Genomic DNA, 26,404 nt, shown 5'->3' with positions numbered 1-26,404 from the left:
CTGGTTCTGGATCCAGATCTTGAATATCTCAAAATTCATGGGTGTTCTGAGCCATAGATTTGGTCCAGCACACATGACTATGGAGATAATTTTTTCCTAATATCTAGGTGATCAAGCAAACTTATATGTTTACTTAAAAAAATTAGGAGTGTGTTTGAAATTACAAAATGTTTACAAAAATCACAGTTGAATCTTTAATTTTTGAAAACTAGGAATGTTCCAAGAGGGCCAATAATGGGAAATTTACTCTGCGGGATCTTCTAGTGGTTCCTATGCAACGAGTACTAAAATATCATCTGCTGCTTCAGGTACTTTATTTTTGAAGTTTAAAGTGTTTAAGAGAAAAGCTGAAATGGGTTATCATCAGGGATTGTTCTAATGAGGGTTCAGTGAGGACTGATGGTTATGTGGCTTTGGCTTGCAACTAATCTGTCTGGAAGTCAGATACGGTGTAATTCAGGCTCCTCTGTGGTGGTCTTTCCACAAGTTGAAGCACATCTGAGAAGAACAATCACTTCCCTAGTATATGAGCCTCTTCATTTAATAGCTTCTGTAAAAGATAATTATGGCAGACTATGAGAGTGGTGGTTTTGTAATGTAGACCACTACCCGCAAAAGACTAAGCTTGAACAAAACTCTGGCATTCCATAAGATACTTTCCTGCTATAGTAAATTATAATAAAACCATATTTATTTTGAAATGCTTCTTATTATAACCCACAAAGCTCTTGGCTTCCACAGTTAGTCCTATATAATGAGGATGGTGAGTCTTATAAATATAATTTGATAGCTGTTCCAGGAGACTCATTAGTTCAGCAGCAAAGAAATATATTACTGTATTAGATCGTCAGCCCTGCTGATGCTTGTTAAATGTCATTTTAAAAAGAGTTACTACTTGTATATGAAGCATAATTTTGACTCTGCAGTGCTTGTGTAGACCTACCACATTACATTTCTTAAAATATATCTATATAAATGCAGGTCATCAACAGAAAATCGGGGAAAAAAACCCACCAAAACAGGACCACTTTTAAAAAAAATATTTGAGACTTGAACCAAGGCAATATAATGAATTGTATATTATGAAAAAAATGATATGAAAGATTGTCACTCATAGTGTTTTAAAATGGGAGGCATTATAAAACCACAATCAGTTATGTAATGGGGTGTCAAAATATATTACAGTCCTTTCAGGAGCAAAATATCCACAAAATTGCTAGAAAAACTGCACCTATTTCCACCAATTTATAGAATTTTAGCAAGATACTATTTTTGGATGCAACATATGGTCCTCTTCTTAAAATGCAGTCAGAAAAACATAACTTGGGGGTGTCTCTCTTTTTTCTTTTACTTTTAACTAACCTGTTAATTTTTCTAGATTTTAGATGGCTATATGCATCTTTTTGTATATCAAATAGCATAATGGCATTGTCACTACTCTTAAGTAGAAGATGAGCTACATTTCTATACAATTTTATAAACCTGATTTTGGATTACATATCTTGACAGTATATGCAGATATTTCAAGAATATTTAGCTAAGTCACATATTTTAGCAGAAGATTTTTTCAGCATCTATTCCTACTTCCTCTTTGCAAACAAACTCACATTTTGAAGTTTTGACTAGTCATGTTACTGTTGGTAACATGAAAATTATCTAATATTGGTTTGCCTGGGCTTTCAGCATACACATAGTCAGGATCTGACTGCTAAGCTTAATTGTTACAAACATAGAATTAACTTTTACTGACTGTTTATTGTCAAATATTACTAATATTTAGGAAGGACAGTGCTCACACATAATACTTACCAGTTAGCTATTTGTGGTAATTCCTAATTTGTGCACCATTATAAATATAGGGAACTAGAAGATTTACCTGGTTTTGCTCGGATCCTTAATTATTTTTTATTTTATTTTATTTCATTTCAATCATTGTTCTTGGGTGGGGCTGGAGATGCGGGTTCAGTATGCAGGCTTCCCCAGGGAGAGAGGACTACCCCAGCCCTTTCTCACTGCAGCAGCTTGGGGCCAGGTGAGAAGCACCTCTCCAAGGCTGCTGCAGCTCCAGTGGACACAGCTGGGAAAAACGTGCATTTCTCCTGGCTGGGGCAAGTCCTGGTTTGTCTGCCCCTTGTGCTCCCCAGCTAGACTGAGGAATGGAGTAAAGGGTGCACTTCGCCTTCACTCCTTGATGAAGGGGAACTGTCATCAATGTTCCCGTACAAATGGGGGTGGGGATGGGATGTGATGCCCCAGGGTGTCTGAGGGGAGTGGGAATCTGAGGGCTGGGACATTACCAGATCAGGGGAAGGAGGTGAAGGGTCACGTGCCTAGTCAGCCTCTTTCATCTGCCTAGTCATTCTATCTCTTTTCAGTATGGTTTTATGCTCTCCTGTATGTGTTGGGGGTAAGGAGCTTCTCCAAACTCTGACCTTGCTTTAAGTTGGGATAAGAGGAAGCTGCATACAAAATTGGTTGATCCTAGCTCTTACCGTTTAGGAGGAGTTCTTGAACAAACAGACGAACAAACAGACGGATTCTCTCGCTTGCTCACGGACAAACTCACTCTCTCAAATTTATAGTAGATATAATAGAGAAAAAAGTAAATTATAGGGCTGTTATCCATTTAAGGCAAAAGTCACAAATTTTAAGAGTAACCACTGTGCAGTAATCATTTTATTTCAGTGATAAATATGTAAACTGATTGGTAACTGGCTGAGTGAGCAGTTGTCTTAAGAAATATTCCTGCATTTTGCCAAATAGGAATTGGTGAAGCACACTACTGACCCAGCTGAGAAGGAAAACCTGAAGCTGGCACTCGATGCAATGAAGGTAAGTGTGACACGGTAGATAGATGTTTACATCCTCACTACCTGTTAAAATGGTTGGGGGCATTTTTCAGCACACACTGGAATGCAGTGGTGAAGTTCATAATATATTTTCTGCTGAAGGAGGTCTTGCAATTCATGATAGATCCAGCAAATATTTGTTAACTAGCCACAAACCTTCCTGTAAGTAGGCTAAATCAAATATATTGCTAAAGGCTTTTGGTAACTGATTCAGTAGGTTTTAAATGATATGAAGTAGAGATGACTGGTTTCTATTTACTTTTAACATTCCAACTTTAACATTCTGTCCCATAGTTTCCATCCTCCTAACCGTTTGGGAAAAAAATGTGCCATTCCCACTTTTACTGGCATTTTACAAAATGTAGTAAAAATTTCATTGCTGCAGGTCACCTCAGATTTTGGATAATGGTTTCTTAGCGAGATAAACGCAATTCTCTTTCTTCACAACTTATATCCAAGTAATACCTTTCTTGCCATGGCTTAGAAAGCATTAATATCTCTCCTAGTGACCGTTACTGCATATGCTATTGCAAATGGCACAAGCAAATGCTTTAAAGTAGCAGTATCTCATTGCATGTTTGGTGCTTCATCTTTCTGCAGTCTACAATTCCCTCTGCAAATAGCTGTACTCTGTCGGTTTCCTTTTCTTCTGATGCTGTGCATTAAGTTCAATTATGGTTCTGGTTCTCTTTTCCCTCGCTATCCTTCTCTTGGTTAATATATTGGATGATTGTTCCATTTAGCTGATATTTTCTATTATTTTTTGCTCTTTGATATTACAGATTATAGACTGTTGAGGCTATACAAATAAGGATAAACACCTTCTGTTTAATAGAAAAAGATAAGCAGCTAATTTACTAGCACATTTAATGCACAAATACAGAAGATATTCTGGTCCATGTCTTAGGATCAAAATGTACCTTAACATTTCCCACATTCCAACATTATAGTTGTAAGAGACTAATTTTCCAGTGTCAGCTAGACCCATTATTATGCATGGGAACTGAGAATTAATATGGCTGTTGGTCTGCTATAATATACCTTCTTTTTTGCTATATTTGCATTGCTGCCTTCTCACTGTATGCCTGGGTCTTGAAGTTGTAGATATTTGGGCACCCTGTTAAATCTAGCCCATATTACTGCACATATGAGCAATTAGAACCTCAACTGGGTTAAATTTTTTTACCCAGGTCTGGTTGTCATCAGATCTCTGCAATTATGTGCAAATGTCAAGACTGAAGGACATATCCTATTCCCTGAGGGTGCGTCTACACAGCACCCTAAACTTGAAATGAGATGCATAAATTGTGCTACGCAAATTGCGTATCTGGTTTTGAATCTATTTTGAATGAGCTTATTTTGAAATTTGGTGTATCTACACAGTGCCAAATTTTGAAATAATATGCTATTTCGAGACATCCCTTAACCCTAGTGGAATGAGGGTTACCAGGATGCTGACATAGCATGCCCGTTATTTCAAAAAATATTTTTAAATAATGGGCGGCTTGTGAAGACGTGGGGTAGCTATTTTGGGATACCTCTGTTATCCTGAAATAGCTGTGCAGTGTAGACGTATCCTGACTGAAAGAGAAATTCCACCAGGCTGGAGCAAACTACCTTTAACTTAAATACTGGTTCTTGTAGGTGGCAATGATCTTATTTGCCTGTTAATTTTTTTAGCCCAGCTGATAGCAGTGCTTCTTTGTTTCTAGCTGATTTGGGGTGGGTCACGCTCAGTCTCTCCTATTAGAACTCTTCCACTTCGTTTAAATAATTAAATATCTACTGAAGCAGGGCCTTGAACTTGACTCTTTGATATCCTGCCTGCTTTCTCTCACCACTGGACTGTTGGCTTTTTTGGGAGTCTTTTTTTTTTTTCTTCAAAAAAATTCCAAAGTTCTAGGTTTCCTCTCAGTGCAGAATGTGAAAATGTTTAGAATTTACAAAAATGTTACAGATGAGAACACTGTTTTCTGTCCAGCTGTTCTAGAACTGTTTTTTTAACTTGCATACTTAGGTAGGTATATCAGCACATTCTGAACACTTAAAATAACTTTTAAAACAGTCTTATTGTGTAATTTTAGGCAAAATAAGGATGATAAATACAGTTACATAAAAATGCATTGACATTTTTCTCACAGAAATATTCCCCCTTCTTTTTTTCTGTCCTTCAGGACTTGGCTCAATATGTAAATGAAGTGAAGAGAGATAATGAAACCCTCCGTGAAATTAAACAGTTTCAGTTATCTATAGAGAATGTGGTATGTAATAGGCTCTATTTATATCCTTGTTTATCTCTGCTTTTCACCATTGTTCTACTTTACTGATATCTGCTGCTTCTTACCATCTTGTATTATACTAGAAGCATGGGTAAAATTCAGATATGTGTATGTGGTGTTCTTTTGGCTGGCCTGGAATGAAATCTGTACACAGTAACTTCCTCTCCATTTTCTTAGATGCACTCGGGTAAATCAGTTTTGTTGCACAGTGCCCAAAATCTCTTGGTGAGTGACACTCTAGAGAATAAAAGGGGTTTATTTATGTCTTATCGTTCTTAGTAGGACCAAAAGGTGGTAAGTTTCCTTTCACTCTTGTAGAATCTGGCTTTGTTGACCATACTGACACTTGAATGCCACGTTATCTTAATTCTTCTGCTGGCATATATATGTTAAATATAGATATGTTTTTGTTTTTAGAACCATTCTCTCTTAACGTATGGAAGACCACAAGGTGATGGTGAAATAAAGATGACTACATTAGACAAACGTGCAAGACAAGACAGGTGAGAACATAGATACTTGGGTTGTTAAAGGCAGAATTTGTATTCAACAAATCCTGGTAAAATACAGCATAGCATAGCCTGTTCAAATATGGTGTTAGTTCAGGAATTCTTGTGCGTACTTCCTACTTTCATTGTACATGCATAGTACCTATTGACATTAATGTAAAGGAAGTAAATTTCAAAGTGGTTCATGGGAAGTCAGCCATTACATTAACATCAAAATCCCTGTGCACCTCTTGTAAAAGTATTTTAAGTGGCTTATGTTTTGTTACGCAGTAATTCAATTGCTAACTTTCAAAATCATAAGTGCTCCACGCAATGTTTTATATGATAGTATATTATTTTTAAAAGCATTAGTATACTGGCATACTGATGAAGTTTTTTTAACCCTTTTATATTATGTTTTCATAGGCATATCTTCTTATTTGATCTAGCAGTAATTGTGTGCAAACGGCGAGGTGATAATTATGAAATGAAGGAAATAATAGATCTTCAGAAATACAGAATCACAAATAATCCCACCACAGATAAAGAAAATAAAAAGGTATATGCCACTATATTAAAGATTTGAAATCTGTAGATCTTGACTATATAAAATTTTCTGCAAGCACACTCCAGCAATTTGTGTAATAATTTATTTCAAAGCCATATAGTAACAGAAACGCACTGAACATTGTGGTTTAAAGTAGATGACTATTAAAGGGTTTCAACTATGTTAATTTTTGATGTAATGAAAAACTATGAGCCATTATTAAACTGAACAGAGGTGCAAAATAGTATAAGCTCTGTTTTTCCAACCTCTTGGGGTTAGTGTTATAGGATGAATATAAAAATATTGTCTTCTTTCTTCCTGAATATTACATTTGTTAACTAGTGAATTACCATATCGTTTGCACAGTGGTCTTATGGCTTCTACCTCATCCACATACAAGGACAAAATGGGTTGGAATTTTATTGCAAAACTAAAGATTTGAAGAAAAAGTGGCTTGAGCAGTTTGAAATGGCACTGTAAGTGTATATTTTCTATAAAATCATTTTCTTAACCAGTACCTAGGAATATTTTAAACAGTGCTTTAATATACATTTTAAATGGTAACAAGTCTGCAGATTCTAGAAGATTATTTTATTTGAATTTTTGAAAAAACAATTCATAGTTGACATCTACAATGTAAAATAAGAGTCTTTCCCTGAAAAACTTCTAGGGAAAGAGAGAGGGCACTGTTAGCTGTGTGTTGCTTTCCAGCATAACTACTAAGACTGTTTTAGTAATACAGTCTGAAACACCTAGGGAAAATATTTATTGTTTTAAGCAATAAATATTTAACATAATAATGACTGATTTTTCCATCTTTATCTCTTGGAACATTGAAATACATTTTAAGAGATATGGGGATGTTGGCTTTTTTCCTAGTGGCTTTAAACTAATTTATTATGTAGCATTTGGATCAGGTTGCTTGGTTTATTGACTTGGATTTTCAGGGCTTAACTCCTCCCCCCCCCCCACTGTGTGTGTGTGTGTGTGTGTGTGTTTCTAAGTTTAAAAGTAGCATGAATGTGTTAGACGTTTCAAAAAGTAATATGTCCCAATAAGACACTGCAGATTACATTATAGTTATGTACTTTCGGCTTTATTTCTGATACTGTTGGAAAAACAAACATGGTTATTGATACTGAAAGTATTCTGATTAAATTTAAAAGAGGAACAAAGAAATCAGGAGGAAAAAAGAGAGGCAGTGCATTTTTTTTAAAAAAAGGGGAGCAAAGGAATATTTGCATCTAAGATAGTGATGAAATTAACAAAAGCAGTGTATCACTTATATGAATTTTTGGTTTGGGCATTGATTTTTTTTTTTTTTTGCCTGAAAGGGATGTTGGTAGATGCACTCCATTCAATTACACTTACCACCTTAACGCCTGTTAATTACATTTTTGTTTTTGTTTTTTCATTTTTTCTTTTTAATGAAACTAAGAGTTTAAATCGCAGGTAGCATGGAAGATTTGCAGGAAGAGAGCATTGCTCTGCCATGGGTTCTGAGGTCCACCAAATATTGTTTCCCTTTTTGCTGATATCAAATCCTTAGGAGGTGTATCGTGCTAATGGGAGTTAACCCTGGGTGTGATAGGTGGGAGTGGAGAGGCTTTTAATTGGAAAAATACAATAAATTGAAAACTAATTACTTCTTCTTTCACTGTCTACATCCATGTCTCCCTGGTTCCCTGCATATGCCTCCTATGCTGTCATTGCTGATATTTCCTTATATTTAGATAGCAATAAAACAACTCCTGCCATAAAAGCTCCCCACATCTTAATTAATTTGACTTACAACTGAAAATAATGTCCACCCTACCACAGTTATACAAATAATGATCTACTCGGCCAGCCAGCTAATAAAATTAGAGTAATAGAACAGGTTCTCCAAACCCCAGGTAGAGCCTTGTCCCAGAATCTTTCCTGGTTTCCTGCATACCTTTTTCATGACCTCTCCCCCCGCTCCCCATCTATGTGTTTTTTGTGCCTTGTCCTGTTCTCTTGGGATTTCCTGCAACCTGTTTATCCTACTCTAGCCAGTGTCCTCTAAATCCACCTATGCTTCTTCTTGCCTACCTCAGGGACACCTTGCTGATAGAGGGAAAACATTGCTCCATGCCACATTTCTCTGTGACCATCCCTGCTGTCCCAACCCCAAGCCTATATTCCCAGTCTCTGCTCTTTGTTCCTCTCTTACCCCTTCCCAGATTTCTTTGCAGCCATGTTAAACCTGATCTCCAGAACCCCCATATTGTGATTCAACTAAAATCACAATGAATCCACTTGACATGTAAGTGTATTTGATGCTGTGCATGAACTTCTTTAATTCTGATCATTGTTTGCATGGAAGTTTTGGTGGCTTTCATATCCTTAAATTGTGCTGTTTCACTCTCTCTCTCTGTGTGATGAGCTAATGCTATTGCACATAGTTATAAAAAAGTAGGTCAGCTGAGGTGCAGCACTACTCATAACAGTGCTTTGGGAAAGGCAATCTATTGTTCTTGATTATCATAAATGATCAGAACCTGGGTTAATACAGTAGCCTTTCACCTGGGATTCCTTTCAGCTTAGGTCACCAGTAAAAAATGAGATTTGGTGGTCTCAGCCTTGCCCTTCATGGATATTTGTCCACCTCATAAACACCCCACAATTTCACATTGATCCACGTGATTGGCAGTTGTAATCTAGAGCAGCACAGGGCTGGAATAGCAGGGTTGCTCCAGGTCAGGGCTGATTTGTATTAGCAGAACTGAATTGTAACTTTCTTTGCTCTAGACAGTGTTATTGCTCCCTTATTTTTATAACTACAAAATCAGATTTTTAAAAAAACGTATAGAATTTTATACATTTTGAAACATTTTTTTAATGCATTTTCATTTGTGGGCTTTGGCTTTATGGAATATCTCCCAAAAGTGTCACTCAGCTTGGTAGGATCCCTGACTTCCCACTCCCATGACTTACCTTAGCATTAGTGTGCTAATCTAACTATGTGTTTTAGAAATGTGTGTCTGCTTATCTGTTCAAGAATAGCTCCTAAACAGTAAGAGCTAGGAACAACAAATTTGGTATGCAGCTTCCACTTATTATAATGTGAAGCAAGGTAAGGGTTTGGTTGTGGAAGGACAATGGGATGTGCTTGAAATTCAGTTATTTCTCATAAAATGGAAAGGGAGAGGTCTGGTAAGAGGAATAATTATAGTGTAGAATGACCATAGGTAGGCAGCAAGGGGCCAGAGATGGGCACCAGGACAGCTATACAACCATTGGGCCAGCAGGGGGCAGGAGTGGAGAAAGGGACAGCTATCTACTATATATTCCAGAGAGTGTGGGTGTCTGTTTCTGTCTGTCCCTCAGTGCGGGGATATGCACCCCTCCTCTAGCTATGCTTGCTGGAGGTGCATTGGCCTTGAAGAGGCACTTCTCACCTGGCCCCTAGCTGCTGTGGTGAGAGTGGGTTGGGATCATCCTCTCTCCCCAGTGTAGACTGCATACTGAACCCCTCACACTCAACCCAGAGCAATGATTTAAATGAAGCATGGACATTTTCATTTTGTTTTCCAAAAAACAAAAATTAATTAAGGATCCAAACAACACTGGGTGAATCTTCTAGTGAGATTATAAATGCTGAAGCATGAAATATGCCTTTGGGAATAAACTAAAACCACTGTTTTTCCATATTGTTCAGGTCTGTTTTTTTCAGTAGTATTTCCTACTCCATAGAGAGTCTATTAAAGCATAATTTTCCTCTGAAAAATTATTATAGTAACATGACAAAAAATTTTCGGCACATTCAGTACTGTTGTTACTGACTTCACAGGTAAAACAGTTTAACTACATATTTAGCACTTCTGTTAGGACTGCAAAATCAAGACAACTGAAAAGGAGTGAGCTGGATTCTTTCCTGTGTATTAGAAACAGCATTTTACTATGGTCTCCTCTATTATATTTGTGCCAATCCACTGCCATCTGCAAAGCCTCTGGAATGAAGATTGTATTGCACAGATGTTACTATGAGAACTGATTTATGAGCAAATTCAGATTTTATTTACATCTGTTTAAATCAAGACTAGAGTCCAGTCTAAAAAAGTTTGGCTGATCTAACTGTCCATTCAAGGTGTGCTTTAAAAAAAAAAAAAAAAAAAAAAAAAGAAATTGTTATACTGGTATGAACCTTAGTTTGGAGGCAGAGGTAATAGTACAGAGGCCCCTTCTATCAGTATAGCTTATTTTGCTTCCCAATAACGTATATTAGAATGAGCACATTTTTTAACTTTCTAGATGACAAGCCCTAAGTATACTGAAGTATCTATAGGATCGCTCCTGATCTGTAATGGTGTAGCTGAAATCAGAGTTTGGTCCTGTGCCCCAGGTCACAACTGCCTCCTTCACTCAAACTCCCTCACAGGCCCTCCTGCACCTCCATTCCTTACCTCAGGGGTGGGTAAGAGCCTCCGTGTGCCAATTGAGGATGAGGGGGAGCTGGTGGTTTTCTTCAGGTGCTGGGGGGCAGGGCAAAAAGTTCATGCGATCCTTCCACCCCCAGGCCAATCAAGGTCTGTGGGCAGGGAAGCATGGGAAGTCTCCTGGCCCCACCTCTTCCATCCGAGGCCCTGCCACTTCTGAGGCTGCCTGTAGCCACTTCAGAAATGTGTGAAGTGGCTCCCATTTCAAAAATTATTGCCCATCCCTGGGCTATGCCAAATACTAGGCCTGATCTATGGTAGTATTGCAGGTCATTTATAGTGGAGGAAGCTTGAGAGAAGTAGGTATAGCTGCAAGAAAATATAAAATATATTCAGATATTCTTAAGTGTTTCAATTTATATGACGATTCTCCTGTCACTGTATCTGTGTTTGCTGTTGTTCAGATGCTACTATACTGTATTGTTTAGAAAAATCACTAAATGTATGCATCTCAACTTTTATTACCAATAAGAACATTGGCATTTTTAATAAAGTATTTTTTAATAAAGACAGGTAATACATATGCTGTATTTCTTCAATTACATGAGAAACTTCAGTACCATAGCACTAAATTTACTGCTGTTGACCTATTCACACTAATCTGCAAAATTGAGGCTGGCTCAACTGGCCTTGAATCTAATATGTTGTTTACAACCTTTCAAAATTGTCAGTTAATTCAGGATGCTAGATCCTCTTGGCAGCAATAGAAAGAATTGGGGCACTGGAGCAGCACACTAAAAATAATTTGCCTCCCAAAGCTGGAACTTTTAATATACAGGTTGAACCTTTCTAGTCCAGAATGATCTTGTCCAGAAATATCCATGGGCCAGAATGATTTTAATTAGGGGATGTCCACTTTTCATGGGTGTGGCTGAGTTTCATGTGGTCCCATAAAGTTTGTTTATAGCCACGAGTCCTCGCTCTCAGCGTTCAGTGCTGTTATTTAGCTCCAATTTACCCCTGAAGGTCCTCTAACAGCCCAGTAAGCAGTGGAAGTGTTGTCTAAGCTGTTAGACAATACTAACCTCCCATGGTCTGGAAAATTCTCTGGTTCGGAACTGGTCAGGTCCCAACATGCTAGACTAGAATGGTTCAATCTGTACTAACACACGTGGTGGGTTTGCAAAAGAGTTCCATGTGAATAAATGTAACTGACAAAGAACAATTTGATGTGTTTTTCCATTTTTGAAGAGATTAGTGTTTTCTTTATATGTCCGCATTGATATTAATGAGAATGATGCATGCATAGGTGGAGAACAAAACTGAATGTTGTTTCAACAGAATTGTACTTCTTAAAAGTAGTTGTTGTGTGGTCAGTTGGTGTTTTGTTTTTGGAGCAGTATTGATCATTTTAGATTAGATTTTAGCTTTGTAGTGTAATGTGTGCTGTTGTTTTAAAAAGTGCTACAGAAAGTGTTTAGTATTCAGGAAGTGGCAGGTTATATATAATTTTCAGCATGCCTAATAATGTAGATGACAAGGCATTATATATCTAAGGAACTCTCAGGCCCACAGATGGGGTGGGAGGTAAAGGGGCAAATTCCCCTGGGGACGGGGCTCTGGCTGCCACTGCTGCTCGTACAGTAGCAGCGGCGCTCAGAGCCCTTTAAATTGCCACCAGAGTGCTGTGCAATGTGCTCTAGGTAGCTCTTAGGGTACCTGGAGAGGTGGGGTTCTGCACACACCCAGGCAGCATTGGGTAGGGAGTGCAGTCTGGCAGCACTGATGGCTTGTTGCCCTCAGCCCCGCCCCTTCTGCCCGAGGCTACCGCCCCTTCTGGGAGAGGAGTCAATCCTCTGCCCCCCTTGCCCAGGGGCCTGGCAGGGCTGTCATCTCCCCTGAGAACTGTTGATACTGCAGTTCAGCCAGAATCTTACACTCATGCTCCTCAAGTTAATGATATAAAATGTAAGTACAGGCAGTCCCCGGGTTACGTACAAGATAGGGGGACTGTAGGTTTGTTCTTAAGTTGAATCTGTATGTAAGTCGGAACTGGCGTCCAGATTCAGCCGCTGCTGAAACTGACCAGTGGCTGACTACAGGAAGCCCGAGGCAGAGTTGCTCTGCCCTGGGCTTCCTGGAATCAGCCGCTGATCAGTTTCAACAGCAGCTGAATCTGGATGCCTGGGACAGAGCAGCTGGGGTGCTGCCGGGTAGGTCCCTGCAGCGTCACACCTCAGTGCTGCGGGGACCAACCTGGCAGCACCCCAGCTGCTCAACCTCAGATGTCCCCAAGTCAGCCGCTGTTGAAACTGATCAGGGGCTGATTCCAGGAAGCCCGGGGCAATGCAACTCTGCCTCGGGCTTCCTGTAGTCAGCCGCTGGTCAGTTTCAACAGCGGCTGACTTGGGGACGCCTGGGGCAGAGTAGCTGGGGTGCTGCCGGGTTGGTCCAGTAGGTCCAGTAGTGCCCCTCCTCAGCGCTAATGGACCAACCCAGCAGCAACCCAGCAGCTCTGCCCCAAACTGACCAGCAGTGGCTGAATCAGGGCGCCTGGGGCAGAGCAGCTGGGGTGCTGCCCGGTTGGTCCAGTAGCGCTGAGGAACGGCGCTGCAGGACCAACCGGGCAGCGCCCCAGCTGCTCTACCCCAGTCGTCGCGAGAAAAGCCTGGTCTGCTCGGGGGTGGGGGGGCGCACTAGCTGTGCCCTCCCCCCCAGCAGACCAGGGAGACGTGGGCGGCAGGACCACCGAGACGCGCCGCGGTCCCGCCCACATCCTCCGTGGCTTTGCTCCACGTCTCCCTAGTCTTCTGGGGCGCATCTCCCTGGTCTGCTTGGGGAGCCCCCCCAGAAGACTAGGGAGATGCGGATCAAAGCCGCGGAGGACGCAGGCAGCGGGACCTCAGCGCGTCTGGGCAGTCCTGCCGCCCGCGTCCTCCGGGGCGAGAAAAGCCCCATTCATAACTACGGATCCGACATAAGTCGGATCTGTGTAAGTTGGGGACTGCCTGTATAGTACAAGTCATAATAGTGAGCTTTGACCTAAGAGAGGAGGTCCACTTGTTACACTTATACAGCTATTAATAGCTAATTGTAAGAGCGTGCAGGCATTATTTTTCTAAAACACACCAGTTACCCATCCAGTCCATGAGCCTTTCTCCAATAGTGATCAGTGCTAGTTGATTCAGAGGAAATGTTTAGTTTCCCATGATGCACCTAATAATTATGCAAAAGAAAACATGCAGAGTTAAGGTTCCTTCTTGTTATCTATCAGTTTATACTATAAAGTAGAAGAGTTAATGGCCCTTTCAGATTTATTCTAGCTAATTCTACTGCAGATGCCCTTTTTATTCTTATAAATGTCAATCTTTTTTTTTTTTAATTTACAAGCTAATTTCTTCACAAAACCTTGTTGCTATGAATTCTGAAAGTTAACTGTGCTTTACTTAAAACTGGATGTTGAACTCTTTCTTTGTCCTAGGAAGAATAAAATATTTGAGCTATCTGAAATCTCTCATTTTGGGCAGCATTCTTAAATATTTGAAAGCTCTCTCTCTCATGAAAGGGAGTTACTGACATTGTGCCTTTGATTTTAACAGTAATGCATTCAGTTTTTGGCGTTTTAATAGGTTCTTTCACAGTTTGTGCTACAGTAGAGGCATGAGCTAATCTGCTGCTTTTGGTAACCTATCTTTTCATTTGGACACCAGTTCTCATTCTTTAATGCCAGAAAGCTAGAACAGTCCATTTGAATGAAGAAAACAATCCTGAGATTCATTCTACAGACCTGATAAATATGTGCATCACATCCTTTGTAAGCATGCACCTTCATTTTAAATTGAGAAAGCTGTATAATGAATGGATACAGTCCTTTGGTTACCTAGAATGTTTTTTATGATTGTTTTTAAGATAGTACTAGATACAGGGTAAATGAAAATGGTTCTCTTATCTCTTCTTATATCTCCATTTCCCAAATTTGTTTTATGCTCTGTGACTAATGACTTATTGGTCAAATCCAACTCAGATAGATCTGTTCCCTCAGATTCTGCATTAATAATGCATATGCATTAAAACTCCTTCTGAGAGACTATTTGAGCTGTGACATATTGAACACTGACATACAAAGTTAAAGCTGTTGCTATCAATGCATTTTAAAAGCTTTTGATACACACTGCATTTTCCCAACAGTCTAGAGAAGTATTCCACTTTTAACAAACTGGATCTAAGTTCACTTAGTTTACCAAAGCAAAACACAAAGATGCCTATTTGGATTTCCTTGATACCACTTCAGGAGACAGATAGGGTATTAAAAGAAAGGAAATGTGTTGTTTACCTCTGTAGGTCTGAATGTAACTAAGCATTGTCATGAATTACAGTCAGTGTACCACAAATGGCAGCTTATTTGAAAAAATAGGAATCACTGAGGGTAAAGAAGGGGCCAGGGCAAGAGAGCTAAGATGTCTTCCTAGTGACTGAATAGAGGGTAGACTTAGAAAGGATTAAATTTGCCCACACAGCAGCTATGGAAAAAGGGAGGAGGCTTCACTTTCTGCTATCTAGTCCGGAACAGTACTTCCTTCCTATATCCCCAGCACCATTGGCTTGTAGGTATTCAACCAGACAGTCCAGTTTTTGAGCCCTCTGTCTGGTAAAAAAAAAAATTCAGAAAATACCAGACATGTGCAATGTCCAGTATTTTCTGGTTTTCTGGCTGGGCGCCCGACGGAAGCCTGGCAGGGGCGGGAGGAGTGGCTGGGAGACGGGGCGCAATTGGCGCTGGGAGCCTCTGGTTGCATCTGACGTGGGAGTGACACCTTGGGAAGGAAGAGAAGCCCTGTCCATGCTCCTGAGCACTGTTCAAGCACATTGTGGAGTGGTAGCTGGATTTGCTCGTGCTTCGTCGGGACCATGCGCGGGACAGGCAGCACCCTGAGATCTGCGTGTGCCCGGGTCAGTCCTGATCCCCACCATATGATTCTCTCCCCCTGACTCCCTCCCCTGGCCAGCCCTGCTCCCCTCCCGGCAGCTTCCCCCCCGCCCATCAAGTGTGTCCAGTATTTTTTCTGAAGCTACCTGGTAACCCTATTGGCTTGCCTGGCATCTCCAGGTTTGTTCGTTTTGAATGCATGGCCTCCTGGCATTTTGGGGGAAAAGAAATAAGTGTTGTTAAATGGATGCAGTGAGCCTTTTTTCCCCACCCCCTAAATCTTCTTAACGATGGTGCTTGGATCAGCATCGTTATGTCTTCTGGAACACCCTGCTGCTCCTACGCCTGCTCCATGGTAGCCCAGGGAGGTCGGCTTAAGGTACGCATTCCAGCTACATAAAATGGGTAGCTGGAGTTGGCTTATCTTAAGCCGAGATGAGGCAGTCTCCACCCTGCGGGAGGCCGACAAAAACAAATGCTCCCTTCGGCTTCCTTTATTCCTTAGAGGAGGAGGAGTACTGGACGCTGGCAGAAGCTGCCTTCCGTGTTTGATTTATGGGTCTATACTAGACCTCTGTAGTGTCGATCTTCTGGTAAGTATAGATGTGCCTCTAGTGCTGTTTCTTGACTCATGGCGAGAATGTAAAAAGGGGCAGGGTTATTTTTTCAAAATGGAAAATCCAGTGATGGCCCTAAATTACCTAAACTCAAGGTAGAAGTTAGTTTTACTCACTAAAACTGGGGGAAAGAAAGGTGTTTTAAGTTGTTGATTTACATGTCATTTTATTCTCCAAATTACTAAAAATGCAATCTAGTGCCGTGGTTCTCTGCTGGGGGGTAGTGGCCACCGAGGACCATTAGAGGCATTCAGAGGGGTTGCCAAATAAACCAGAGAGAACACAAAAAAATAAAAACTGTCTCACTTTACACTATTTGGACACACTGCTTTAAAAAAAATTCAGGGAGTATGTTAATTTTCCTGCTTGATATATTGAAACCTATCGGCTGTATCTAGACTGGCAAGTTTTTCCGCAAAAGCATGTGCTTTTGCGGAAAAACTTGCCAGCTGTCTACACTGGCTGCTTGAATTTCCGCAAGAACACTGATAATCTCATGTAAGATCGTCAGTGCTTTTCTGGAAATACTATGCTGCTCCCATTTGGGCAAACGTCTTTTTCCGAAAGACTTTTGCGCAAAAGGGCCAGTGTAGACAGCACAATACTGTTTTCCGCAAAAAAGCCCCAATTGTGAAAATGGAGATCGGGGCTTTTTTGCAGAAAACCGCGTCTAGATTGGCCACAGACGCTTTTCCGCAAAAAGTGCTTTTGCGGAAAAGCATCCTGCCGATCTAGACGCGCTTTTCCGAAAATGCTTTTAACGGAAAACTTTTCCGTTAAAAGCATTTTCGGAAAATCATGCCAGTCTAGACGTAGCCATTGAGTTCAGCAGGGCCAATGTTAGAGGGTAGCAAGCAGGACAGTTGGCCACTTCCCTGCACCATAGGGCACACCACTCGACAAGGCTTGGACATATTCATATTGGAAAGTAATATTCAGTTTATTATTTTGTACCTATATTATACTTTTCCTTTTTATATAATACTAGAGGATTTACTCGGCATTGCTCAGGTCTTTAACTCAATTAATGTTTGTGTGTGTGTTTGAAAATAAAATGAAAATGCACATGCTTCATTTAAACCATGGCTCTGGGGTGAGGCTGGGAACGAGGGGTTCAGTCTGCAGGATGTCCTTGGGGGGAGAGGACTATCCCATCCCTCTCTCAGCACAGCAGTTTGGAGCCAGCTGAGAAGTGCCTCTCCATGGCCTGTGTCAGGGTCAGGCCAGGGAGCTGCTGCAGAATGGGGAAAAAGGCAGCCCAAAAGGGTAAAAAAAAAACAAAAAACAAAAAACCTGTAAGTAGAAGCAGAGAGCTGCAATTAGATGCAGCTAGGAGGGATCTGGCTCAGGAGGGGACAGCTAACTCCTCTGCTGGCTAACTGAGGGCCTTTAAAAGCCTCAGCAGTTGGAAGCTGGGGGGAGGGGAGGTGAGGATGGAAGGGAGATGGTGGAGAGACAGAGAGGAAGAGGTTTGAGAGAACAATCCTTAACAGCATTAGGTGGAGGCAGTAGGGAGGGAGTCTGAGGAGGCATGGGTGGGCCCCCTACTACAGAGACCTGCTGCAAACCCCCAGTTTTGGAGTTAGGAGCGAGAGGCCTGCCCAGTGGAGGGTGCATATCCTCCTGCTGGGGCAGGTGCAGGTTTGTCTGCCCCCTGTGCTCCCCAGCCAGAGTGAGGAGTACAGCACACAATGAAAGTGAATAAAGTTTTAAGTTAATTATTTAAAGAAGTCCTTCAAGGAGGAGTCTTGAGCAAATTAGTATTAAGACACTTACACTGTTTCATTGTATTTAACCAGATTAGATGATGTTTCATCTCCAGGAATATTGGCTAAGCAATCTATAGAATCTATTAAATATCTTAATTTGCAATAGTATTTCAATATCCCAGAAAAATTATTAAAGGAAATCTTTATTCTCTTGGGAGTGTTTTTGCAAACTCCAGGAAACTAGTGATGAAGTCTCACTGATATTATAATGTTGGAGAAACCATGCTGTGCTGGAATTTTTGTTGTAATGCTATGTTGTAGCTTCTTTTATTCTTCTAGCTGTCTTGTTGCTGATGCTGTTTGCTTATTTGCTTGTAGAAGCCAGAGCTGTGCTGTGTACTGTGTGCTGATGGCTCCATTCAGAGAGATTTATGTCTTTCTTTCGCTGTAGTCTTACTGAAGATGGAGGGGGTGCTTCTTTCAGTGGTTTGGTTTAATTCAGATATCAGCTCCTGTTACCTCTGAATTTGCCTTAACATTTTAAGGACTGGTCTTGGTAGGATCTTCAGTACATGAATATGCAGCTGGCTTTTGTCTTTGTTGTGGGAAATTCTCAGAGTATCTTTAATGTTACATTTAACTTTTTTCTTTATCTAGAAAATTTTCTGAGAGATCTTTTTAGTTCCTTCAGGGTTTAGATACCGTGTTTAAATTTCAAATTAGTCCAGATACCTCTGCTCTCTATATAAAAGTCAGCTTTCAAAATAGACATTTTAAAAATTAAATAATTTTTAGAGAGTCTTTAATCTTCATGTATCAGAGGGGTAGCCGTGTTAGTCTGAATCTGCAAAAGCGACGAGGAGTCCTGTGGCACCTTATAGACTAACTGAAGTGTAGGAGCATAAGCTTTCGTGGGCAAAGACCCACTTCGTCAGATGCATGTAGTGGAAATTTCCAGAGGCAGGAATAAATATGCAGGCCAGGATCAGGCTGGAGATGACCAGGTGGATCCAATCAAGGAGGATGAGGCCCACTTCTAGCAGCTGATCTGGAGGTGTGAATTCCAAGAGAATAGAAGCTGCTTTTGTAGTTAGCAAGCCATTCACAGTCTTTGTTTAATCCAGAGTTGATTGTGTCAAACTTAAAGATGAACTGTAGCTCAGGGTTTTATCCAGTGAATATTTACGATTAATGTATAGATTTATTTGTGGATTCACATTACAAATAGACTACGTCTACACTGGCATGATTTTCCAAAACTGCTTTTAATGGAAAACTTTTCCGTTAAAAGCATTTTTGGAAAAGCACATCTAGATTGGCAGGATGCTTTTCCGCAAAAGCACTTTTTGTGGAAAAGCGTCCGTGGCCAATCTAGACGTGGTTTTCCGCAAAAAAGCCCCGATTGCCATTTTTGCGATCGGGGCTTTTTTTTGCGGAAAACACTATGTGCTGTTTACACTGGCCCTTTTGCGCAAAAGTCTTTCGGAAAAAGACTTTTGCCTGAACAGGAGCATCATAGTATTTCTGGAAAAGCACTGACGATCTTACATGAGATCGTCAGTGCTTTTCCGGAAATTCAAGCAGCCAGTGTAGACAGATGATTTTGCGGAAAAACTTGCCAGTCTAGACACAGCCACAGTGTAATGTGATATAGCTGCCTACCTATCAGGAACTGCTGTGTGTAAACGTATGTTACCTATTTGAATGAGCACATACTTGAGCTGTTTTTTATATTGCATAGGTAATCAGGAACATACTGGCAAAAGAGAGCCAATTTGATTGAAGTCATGTACTATATTATTGAAAAATTCTAAAAGGTCACTTGTATTATCAGATAAGCAAATTTTCTAGCGAAGTCTTGATTGAAATCATGGTTTACTTGTATTTAACATGTGTTTCCCTGATGGAGATTTGCTGAGTTGACAAAAGTGGAATGTCTGGGTATTAGAATATAAAGAATTGATTGATTAATTCAATAAAAAAGAATCTTCAAAGATGATTCTAAAATATATGTGGAGTCTGAACTGAGAATATCAGTAATCAGTATTTATTAGATCTTTTTAAAAGGCCTTAGCCTAACCCTGAGAGATTTATGTATTTACATTTATTTCTCTACACTCCTGTTTTTACAAAGTTTAGTGCACAAATCTATTTCTGTCTGGTAATGGGATGTTATGGAAAGCAATTAGTTTAAGTGAATAAATTAAAGTCTAGCAACTGTCATTTGGCTTCTACCAAAGGGCAGGAGAGCTATGGAGTTGCCAGGAGCAGGTTTAGGGATAATTTCTATTGGACGTGCACACTTAATTTTAAACCAACTTAAAGTGAGTTAGGGCAAAATTAGGGTGAATTTCTTGAGGTTTTCAGCTTCTGAACAGGATTGAATATGAATGGGGAGACATGAGGAGACAACAAAAGTAAGATCGTGTTTCCTAGTATATAGTATGCAAAAATGAGAACTTTTAAAGGTGAGAAATGCAAGTTTAGCTTTCCTCATAATTTTGTATTGTGGAAGAAAGCAGCAGAGATTTGGCTGAGGTAAATTTGTATGTATTTCTGTAGGCTTTTGGTTTTGTTAGCAATTACATATTTAATTTTCTATTTTGTAAATTCAGTTGTAAATTGCACAGCATTTAGACAGTTGGGCTGAGAACTTAATTTAATGTGAAGTTCCTCAGTACATATTTAGGGATCTAATTAATATTCCTGATTTTTCAAAACTGCTGAGTACATAGCAACTTTCACTGTAGTGAGTGCTAATTTTCTGGGTGCTCAGCATGTTGCAAATAAGGCCATTTACTCATTTAAATGCCAAATACAATTGAGGTACCTAATTTAAGGCAGCTATTTCTGAAATCTTGTTTCTTGTAGTGATATTTAGTATTAAGATAATAAGTAAGATCAAATGGAACAGAAATTTTTGTTGCCATTAGATATAAGGTGGTGTTGCCATTAGATGTATACATGCAATATCCAACTTCATTTATCAAACATACTTTAAAATGTGCTTGAGAGGCTTATGCTCAGAGTGCCAGTTCAGTATTCATTATTCACACCAATAATATTCACAGTGTTTTAAATTATCATAAGCAAAATGCTAACTGCAGAACAATAACAGAACTCTTAATTGAGAAGGTTTGACACAAGGTTGAGGGGTGGAGCAGAGTTCAAGGCAATGAGCTGTTCTTAACTCCCTGTAGCATTTCTTTTTCAATACTTGAAACAGTTGTAATTCACCTCAGATTACTTGCTAGATACTTGGTATAAATACTTATATTTATACTTTGATATGCCACTAGAGGTCACTGATCAGCAAGTATTAAATATGATTCTTCGCAGTCAAGATTTAATCAACTGAAATGGCATAACAGTTTAAAACAATATGTAACATTTTTGACTGATTTTACTGATACACAAATGTCTTAACTTCTTTAAATCAGATGCTAAGTTTCAGAGCATTTTCTGTGGAAACAATTAGCTAGACTTAGTAAAAAGCTGATGTGGATTGTGTGTTTTTTCCAAACAAAAATACCAAAAGATAAATCATCCCCTCCTTTATAAAACTGATTAGGAGGAAAAAGTTGAGACAACCTCAGAAAATCCTATCACTCTGACACCTTAGAGGAGAGAGCTTTGCAGGCTAATAGGAGGGGGAAGGGGGGAAAGCAGGAACCTTAGCCGTCTGATCACCAATGCCAAATACTGAACTCAATCCTCAACTGTGGGTCATTACTCCTATGGTCTCTCTATCCATACAGTAACACGGTTCATTGAGACTTTTTCAATTGGTATGGCAAAGTGGGAGAGAGGTTCAAATGCTGAAAATATGGGGACTTGAATGATGTCTTTGAGGTTCATTTTCTCTCTCCCATGTGAATACTACTGACATTAGGCCATTGTTAACACTGCTTTCATCCTCTCTGTACCTGTTAGCAGAGGGGGCAACTTGCTCCACAGTTCTAGGTCAGTGGCTGATTTTTGTTGATATCCTCTTTCCATTTATGGTTACTTAGGATGGCATGCTAGGTTCTTCTGGGTTGCCTCTGAATTTATTGATAATTGTGATTTATTTGTGTTTGGTTTTGTCATCTAGATTTGCTGCGATCCCTGCAATATGATATTGGCGTGCTCCCTTCATGGGAATGTGATGCAGAGAAACATCTTTCTCCATTTTCTTCATCAATACAACTTTCTCTGTGTTATGAAGAAAATAAATTAGATAAAAGTTATTTGGAATCTTGGATGGAAAAGTTGAGTTGTTAATTAAGTGTCCCAGAGAAGCAATTTTTCATGATTAATGGAAATGTTTGTATTGGTTTTAAGCAAAACTTCCACAGTGGCCTTGACCGAGAGAGGTGAAAATCTGTACAGGTCTTAATTGCAAAAACCTAGCTAGTATTGTAAAGCTGCCAGTGAAGCAATTAAAAAGAAATGGCCCTTAAATATGTGAGAGAGGTAGGGAACCAGTCATTGGGTAGCAGGGGGTGGCACATAGCTGGGATTTTTTTTTTAACTAAAATGATAACTGGTGCCATTAATGGTAATGTTAAATAAGTTTTTAAACCCCAGGTAAAATAAGAGATAATATCTTATTTATCTTCATTCAGTTCCTGGTTTTGCTCCTCTGCAGAGGTATGAATTGTGATGCAGACATTTATTCACCACCAACTGGACTAAGGACCACAATTCACTTTTCATAGGTTTTCAGAGTTGTTGGATAAGAGTAACTTAGTCATTAGTAGCCTCTCTTACCTATAGCAAGAGTTCAAATGCATCTTTCTTCCAGTGGTTTCTACTCTAAGACATTCATTTCTTTCTTCTACTCTTGTATCTTATCACTTCTGTCATTCCCCGTTTGAAAATTTTAGTTTCACAAATCTATAAGAATTTAGCAAGGTTAATCAGGGACTTATCAATTAGATATATTTAATATTTTTATTACATAAATGTAGTCAGCTGATACTATTTGTTTATAATGAGGGCTTTAGTGACCACTACTTAAAGCACCAAATTTTTTCTTAACTTTATTTGAATTATTTTTTATAAATACGTATTTTAATATCCTCACTCAGAAAAATCTCAGCAGATAAAAGATCTCTTAGTCTGTAATGCAAATATTGAAATCTGTAGACTGTAGTTCCTTCTCAAGAGTCTCTACTAGAAATATAACATGACTGGAGTATTTGAGAACTTTTTCAGTATGGATATAAGCATTTATATTTTTTAGATACGTGGACTTTTTGAGAAGTAAAGACAGATTTTGATGTCCTTATTTTCTACATTACAGGGGAAGCCAGAATATTGCACGCTTTAGACCTTTTCTTATCTATCCTGTTGGGACATGCTATCAATAATAATTACATAACGAGGGTAGTGCATATTGGAGTTATACAAGATAGCGTGCTAAGGCTGCAAGTTTAGTAGTGTTCTTAGTGCAGTTTATTTGACTTAGTGCGGAGGATGTTTGAATTGATGGTAAGGAAAAGCATGTTCATGCCTAACATATTAGAGAAATTATTCAATAACAATTCATCCATTTAGTCTGACCTCCCATTGTGAAAGGTACTTGGTATTTTTCCTTGGTGAAAATACACATCAAATTGACAATAAAAACTTAAATTGTCATTACAAAAGCCAATGGCTACTGTTCTCCATTACTTTTAGAACACTGTTTTCATCTTATGTACACAGTATCTCAGATTTTGGCCTTATTGAGCAAAGAAATGTTATAACGTGTCTAATATGATATATGTGTGTAAGCGGGGGAATGGTCCCGCTATTGTGGGGAACTTTCCTGGCTTCTATACCACCCCGGTGAAATGGACCAGCGAAAGGATCCGAGTCCCTGCTCCCACTTCCTTTACCCCATGGCTTCCCTGATCCTGAGGGCATCCCCTCCACTCTCCTGAGTAGCAGAGTCCTCGAAACCCCAACAAGGCTGGGCCCAGGTTTCCTGGGGCTTAATCCCCGACCTTGTAGTCACTAGGGGCAGGAGTTAGGGTGTCCCCACTCCAAGGTGCTCTCTTTACACTGCAGGCTTTCTTTGCCCAGTGATCATTTCATAAGGTTCAAAGCAAATACAATTTATTAAACATCAACTGATTAAAGAGAAAAGAATAAGAAAAAATGAGAATGGTTAAATGAGAACACACAGTCCTGCTCTGTAGCACAGGGATATCAAAACAGCAGCCTGCAGAGTGTAAGGACAGTTCACAGTCTCTTCCTTATAGGCCCCTTAGAGGCCCTGGATGTGCTGCAGTGGGGCTGCAGGCTGGACACGCTTGCTCTGGCAGTGACCACACAGCCTCAAGCTCTAAGTGTCCAGACCCCTCTCCCAGTCTGGCCTGCTGGGCCTCTTGGCTGGTGATATCTCCCTGCCCAGAGCCTCTCCCCACACTTTGCTGGTCCCAGCTGCTCACCACACCCAGCTGCAGGCTGTGCTGCTTTACCAGTCTCCAGCTCCTTGCGTTGCTTCTCTGTCCCTTTTGGCTTCTCTGAGCACTGCCAGTCTGCTGCTCAGCACAGGGTCTGCGCTCCTTGAGCTGTGTGTGACTGGCTCTATTGCTGCAAAACTGCCCCTCAGCACAGCTTGCACTCCTTGGACTGTCTGTGTCTGGCTCTGTTACTGCAGGACTTCTTCTGCATACAGCTTGCTCCTCTTACCAGTCTCTCAGGGTACGTCTACACTACAGCGCTAGTTCGAACTAACTTAGTTCGAATTAGTTAATTCGAACTAAGCTAGTTCGAACTAACGCATCTAGAACTAAAAACTAGTTCGAACTAGCGTTTTGCTAGTTCGAACTAGTAAGTCCACATTGAGTGGACTCTGAACAGGGCTTAATGATGGCCGGAAGCAGTGCCGGCAGGGCATAAAAGGAGGACTTAGAGCATGGAGATGCTGTCTCAGGCTAGCCGAGGGCTGCGCTTAAAGGGTCCCGACCCCCACCCCGGACACACAGTTCTAAGGGGTGCCCCGCTTGCAAAGAAGTTCTGGCTTGGAGTGCCCTGAGTGCCCACACTGGGCACATCACACCACTCGGCCATCAGCCCGGCTGCACTTGCCGCAGGCTGCCATCTGGGGAGAGGGAGTAATTGGGGGGCTGCAGGAGAGCTTCCACCCCCAGAAGCCCGCAGAGCCAGCCCAGTCCTCCCCATCGGGGGCTCGTACCCCATTCCTCCCTCACCTCCTTCCACTTGCCCTTCCCTAGCCCCCCTTCTTATTGATGTACAAAATAAAGATAACGTTTCTTCCAACATTGACTCTGTCTTTATTGAACAAAACTGGGGGAGACTGGGAAAAGGAGGTGGGAGAGGGGAAGAGAAAGGCTGGGAGAGGGGAGGGCAACTAACATGATCAGGGGTTGGGAACAGGTCCCAGATGAAGAGAGGCTACAGAGACTGGGACTGTTCAGCTTAGAAAAGAGGAGACGGAGGGGGGACAGGATAGAGGTCTCTAAAAGCAGGGGTTGGGTGGAGAGGGTGCATTCAGAAAAGTTCTTCCTGAGTTCCCATAAAGAAGGACTAGAGGACACCAAAGGAAAGGAATGGGTAGCAGGCTTGAAACTAGTAAGAGAAAGTTGTTGTTCTTGACAAAGCAAATAGTTAACCTGTGGAACTCCTTGCTGCAGGAGGCTGTGAAGGCTAGAACTAGAACAGAGTTGAAAGGGAAGTGAGATAAAGTGATGGAGGTTGGGTCCATGGAGTCCTATTAGCCAGAGGGTAGGAGTGGTATCCCTGCCCAAAGTTTGTGGAAGGCTGGAGAGGGATGGCACGAGACAAATGGCTTGGTCATTGTCTTCGGTCCATCCCCTCCAGGGTCCCTAGGGTTGGCCGCTGTTGGCAGACAGGCTACTGGGCTAGATGGACCTTTGGTCTGACCCAGTACGGCCATTGTAAGCTCAGGGCTCAGTGTCGGGGGTCTCAGTGGACCCCCTTGATTTTCATGCACACCTGGTCCTGGGTGGCCAGGCTGGCAGCTCTCCTGCCCTAGACGGCCACTTTCCTGTGCCTAGTGCGGAGATCGTGGACGAGGTCCACGATGTCCGCACTAGCCCAGGAAGGTGCCCGCCTCTTGCGGTCCAGGGCAAGCTCCCGGGAGCCGCCAGCCTGGTCCCGGCAAGAGGGGGTGGGCTGGGGGGCATCGGGTGGGTGGCTCTGTGCCGTGCCAGGTGCAGGGTCTGCTAGCTGGGTGCTGGCAGGCTTGCACCTGGCACGGGCACCGTAGCCAGCCCGTGCCCCTTTAAGGGGTCCGGGGCCGGGAGGGGGGCATAGAGTTTCCCTGGTGTTGGCCAGAGTGGCCACCAGGGAAACCTGGGGAGGGCTAGCCTCCCACTAGTTCGAACTAAAGGGCTACACAGCCCTTAGTTCGAACTAGCTAGTTCGAACTAGGCGTTAGTCCTCGTAAAATGAGGTTTACCTAGTTCGAACTAAGCGCTCCGCTAGTTCGATTCAAATTCGAACTAGCGGAGCGCTAGTGTAGCGCATAGGAAAGTTAGTTCGAACTAACGTCCGTTAGTTCGAACTAACTTTCTAGTGTAGACATACCCCCAGCTCTCTCCTTGCTTAGAGAGACCCAGAACAATCCCAGC

At 41.1% G+C, this 26,404-nt stretch overlaps 1 protein-coding gene and 1 long non-coding RNA gene across 6 annotated transcripts in view; one reads left to right on the top strand and one right to left on the bottom strand.

Annotated features, from left to right (window-relative positions):
- VAV3 (vav guanine nucleotide exchange factor 3) overlaps window positions 1-26,404 on the top strand; it is a 254,125-nt gene that overhangs the window by 125,735 nt on the left and 101,986 nt on the right. For all 4 annotated transcript variants that reach the window (XR_012905973.1, XM_075936644.1, XM_006119791.4 and 1 more), the window contains 6 exons: window positions 213-308; window positions 2,764-2,832; window positions 5,024-5,110; window positions 5,546-5,631; window positions 6,043-6,175; window positions 6,530-6,639. Coding sequence is in view for 3 of the 4 variants with exons in the window: in XM_075936644.1 (XP_075792759.1) it covers window positions 213-308; window positions 2,764-2,832; window positions 5,024-5,110; window positions 5,546-5,631; window positions 6,043-6,175; window positions 6,530-6,639 (581 nt within the window). In the remaining variant the exon portion in view is untranslated. The remainder of the gene's footprint in view (window positions 1-212; window positions 309-2,763; window positions 2,833-5,023; window positions 5,111-5,545; window positions 5,632-6,042; window positions 6,176-6,529; window positions 6,640-26,404) is intronic.
- LOC102458603 (uncharacterized) overlaps window positions 1-26,404 on the bottom strand; it is a 93,573-nt gene that overhangs the window by 7,627 nt on the left and 59,542 nt on the right. The gene's annotated exons all lie outside the window — the stretch shown is intronic.

Source organism: Pelodiscus sinensis, chromosome 9 (assembly GCF_049634645.1).
Source record: "Pelodiscus sinensis isolate JC-2024 chromosome 9, ASM4963464v1, whole genome shotgun sequence".
Lineage (NCBI taxonomy): Eukaryota > Metazoa > Chordata > Testudines > Trionychidae > Pelodiscus > Pelodiscus sinensis.
The sequence above is the reverse complement of the archived record's forward strand: the minus strand, read 5'-3'. Positions and strand labels throughout refer to the sequence as shown.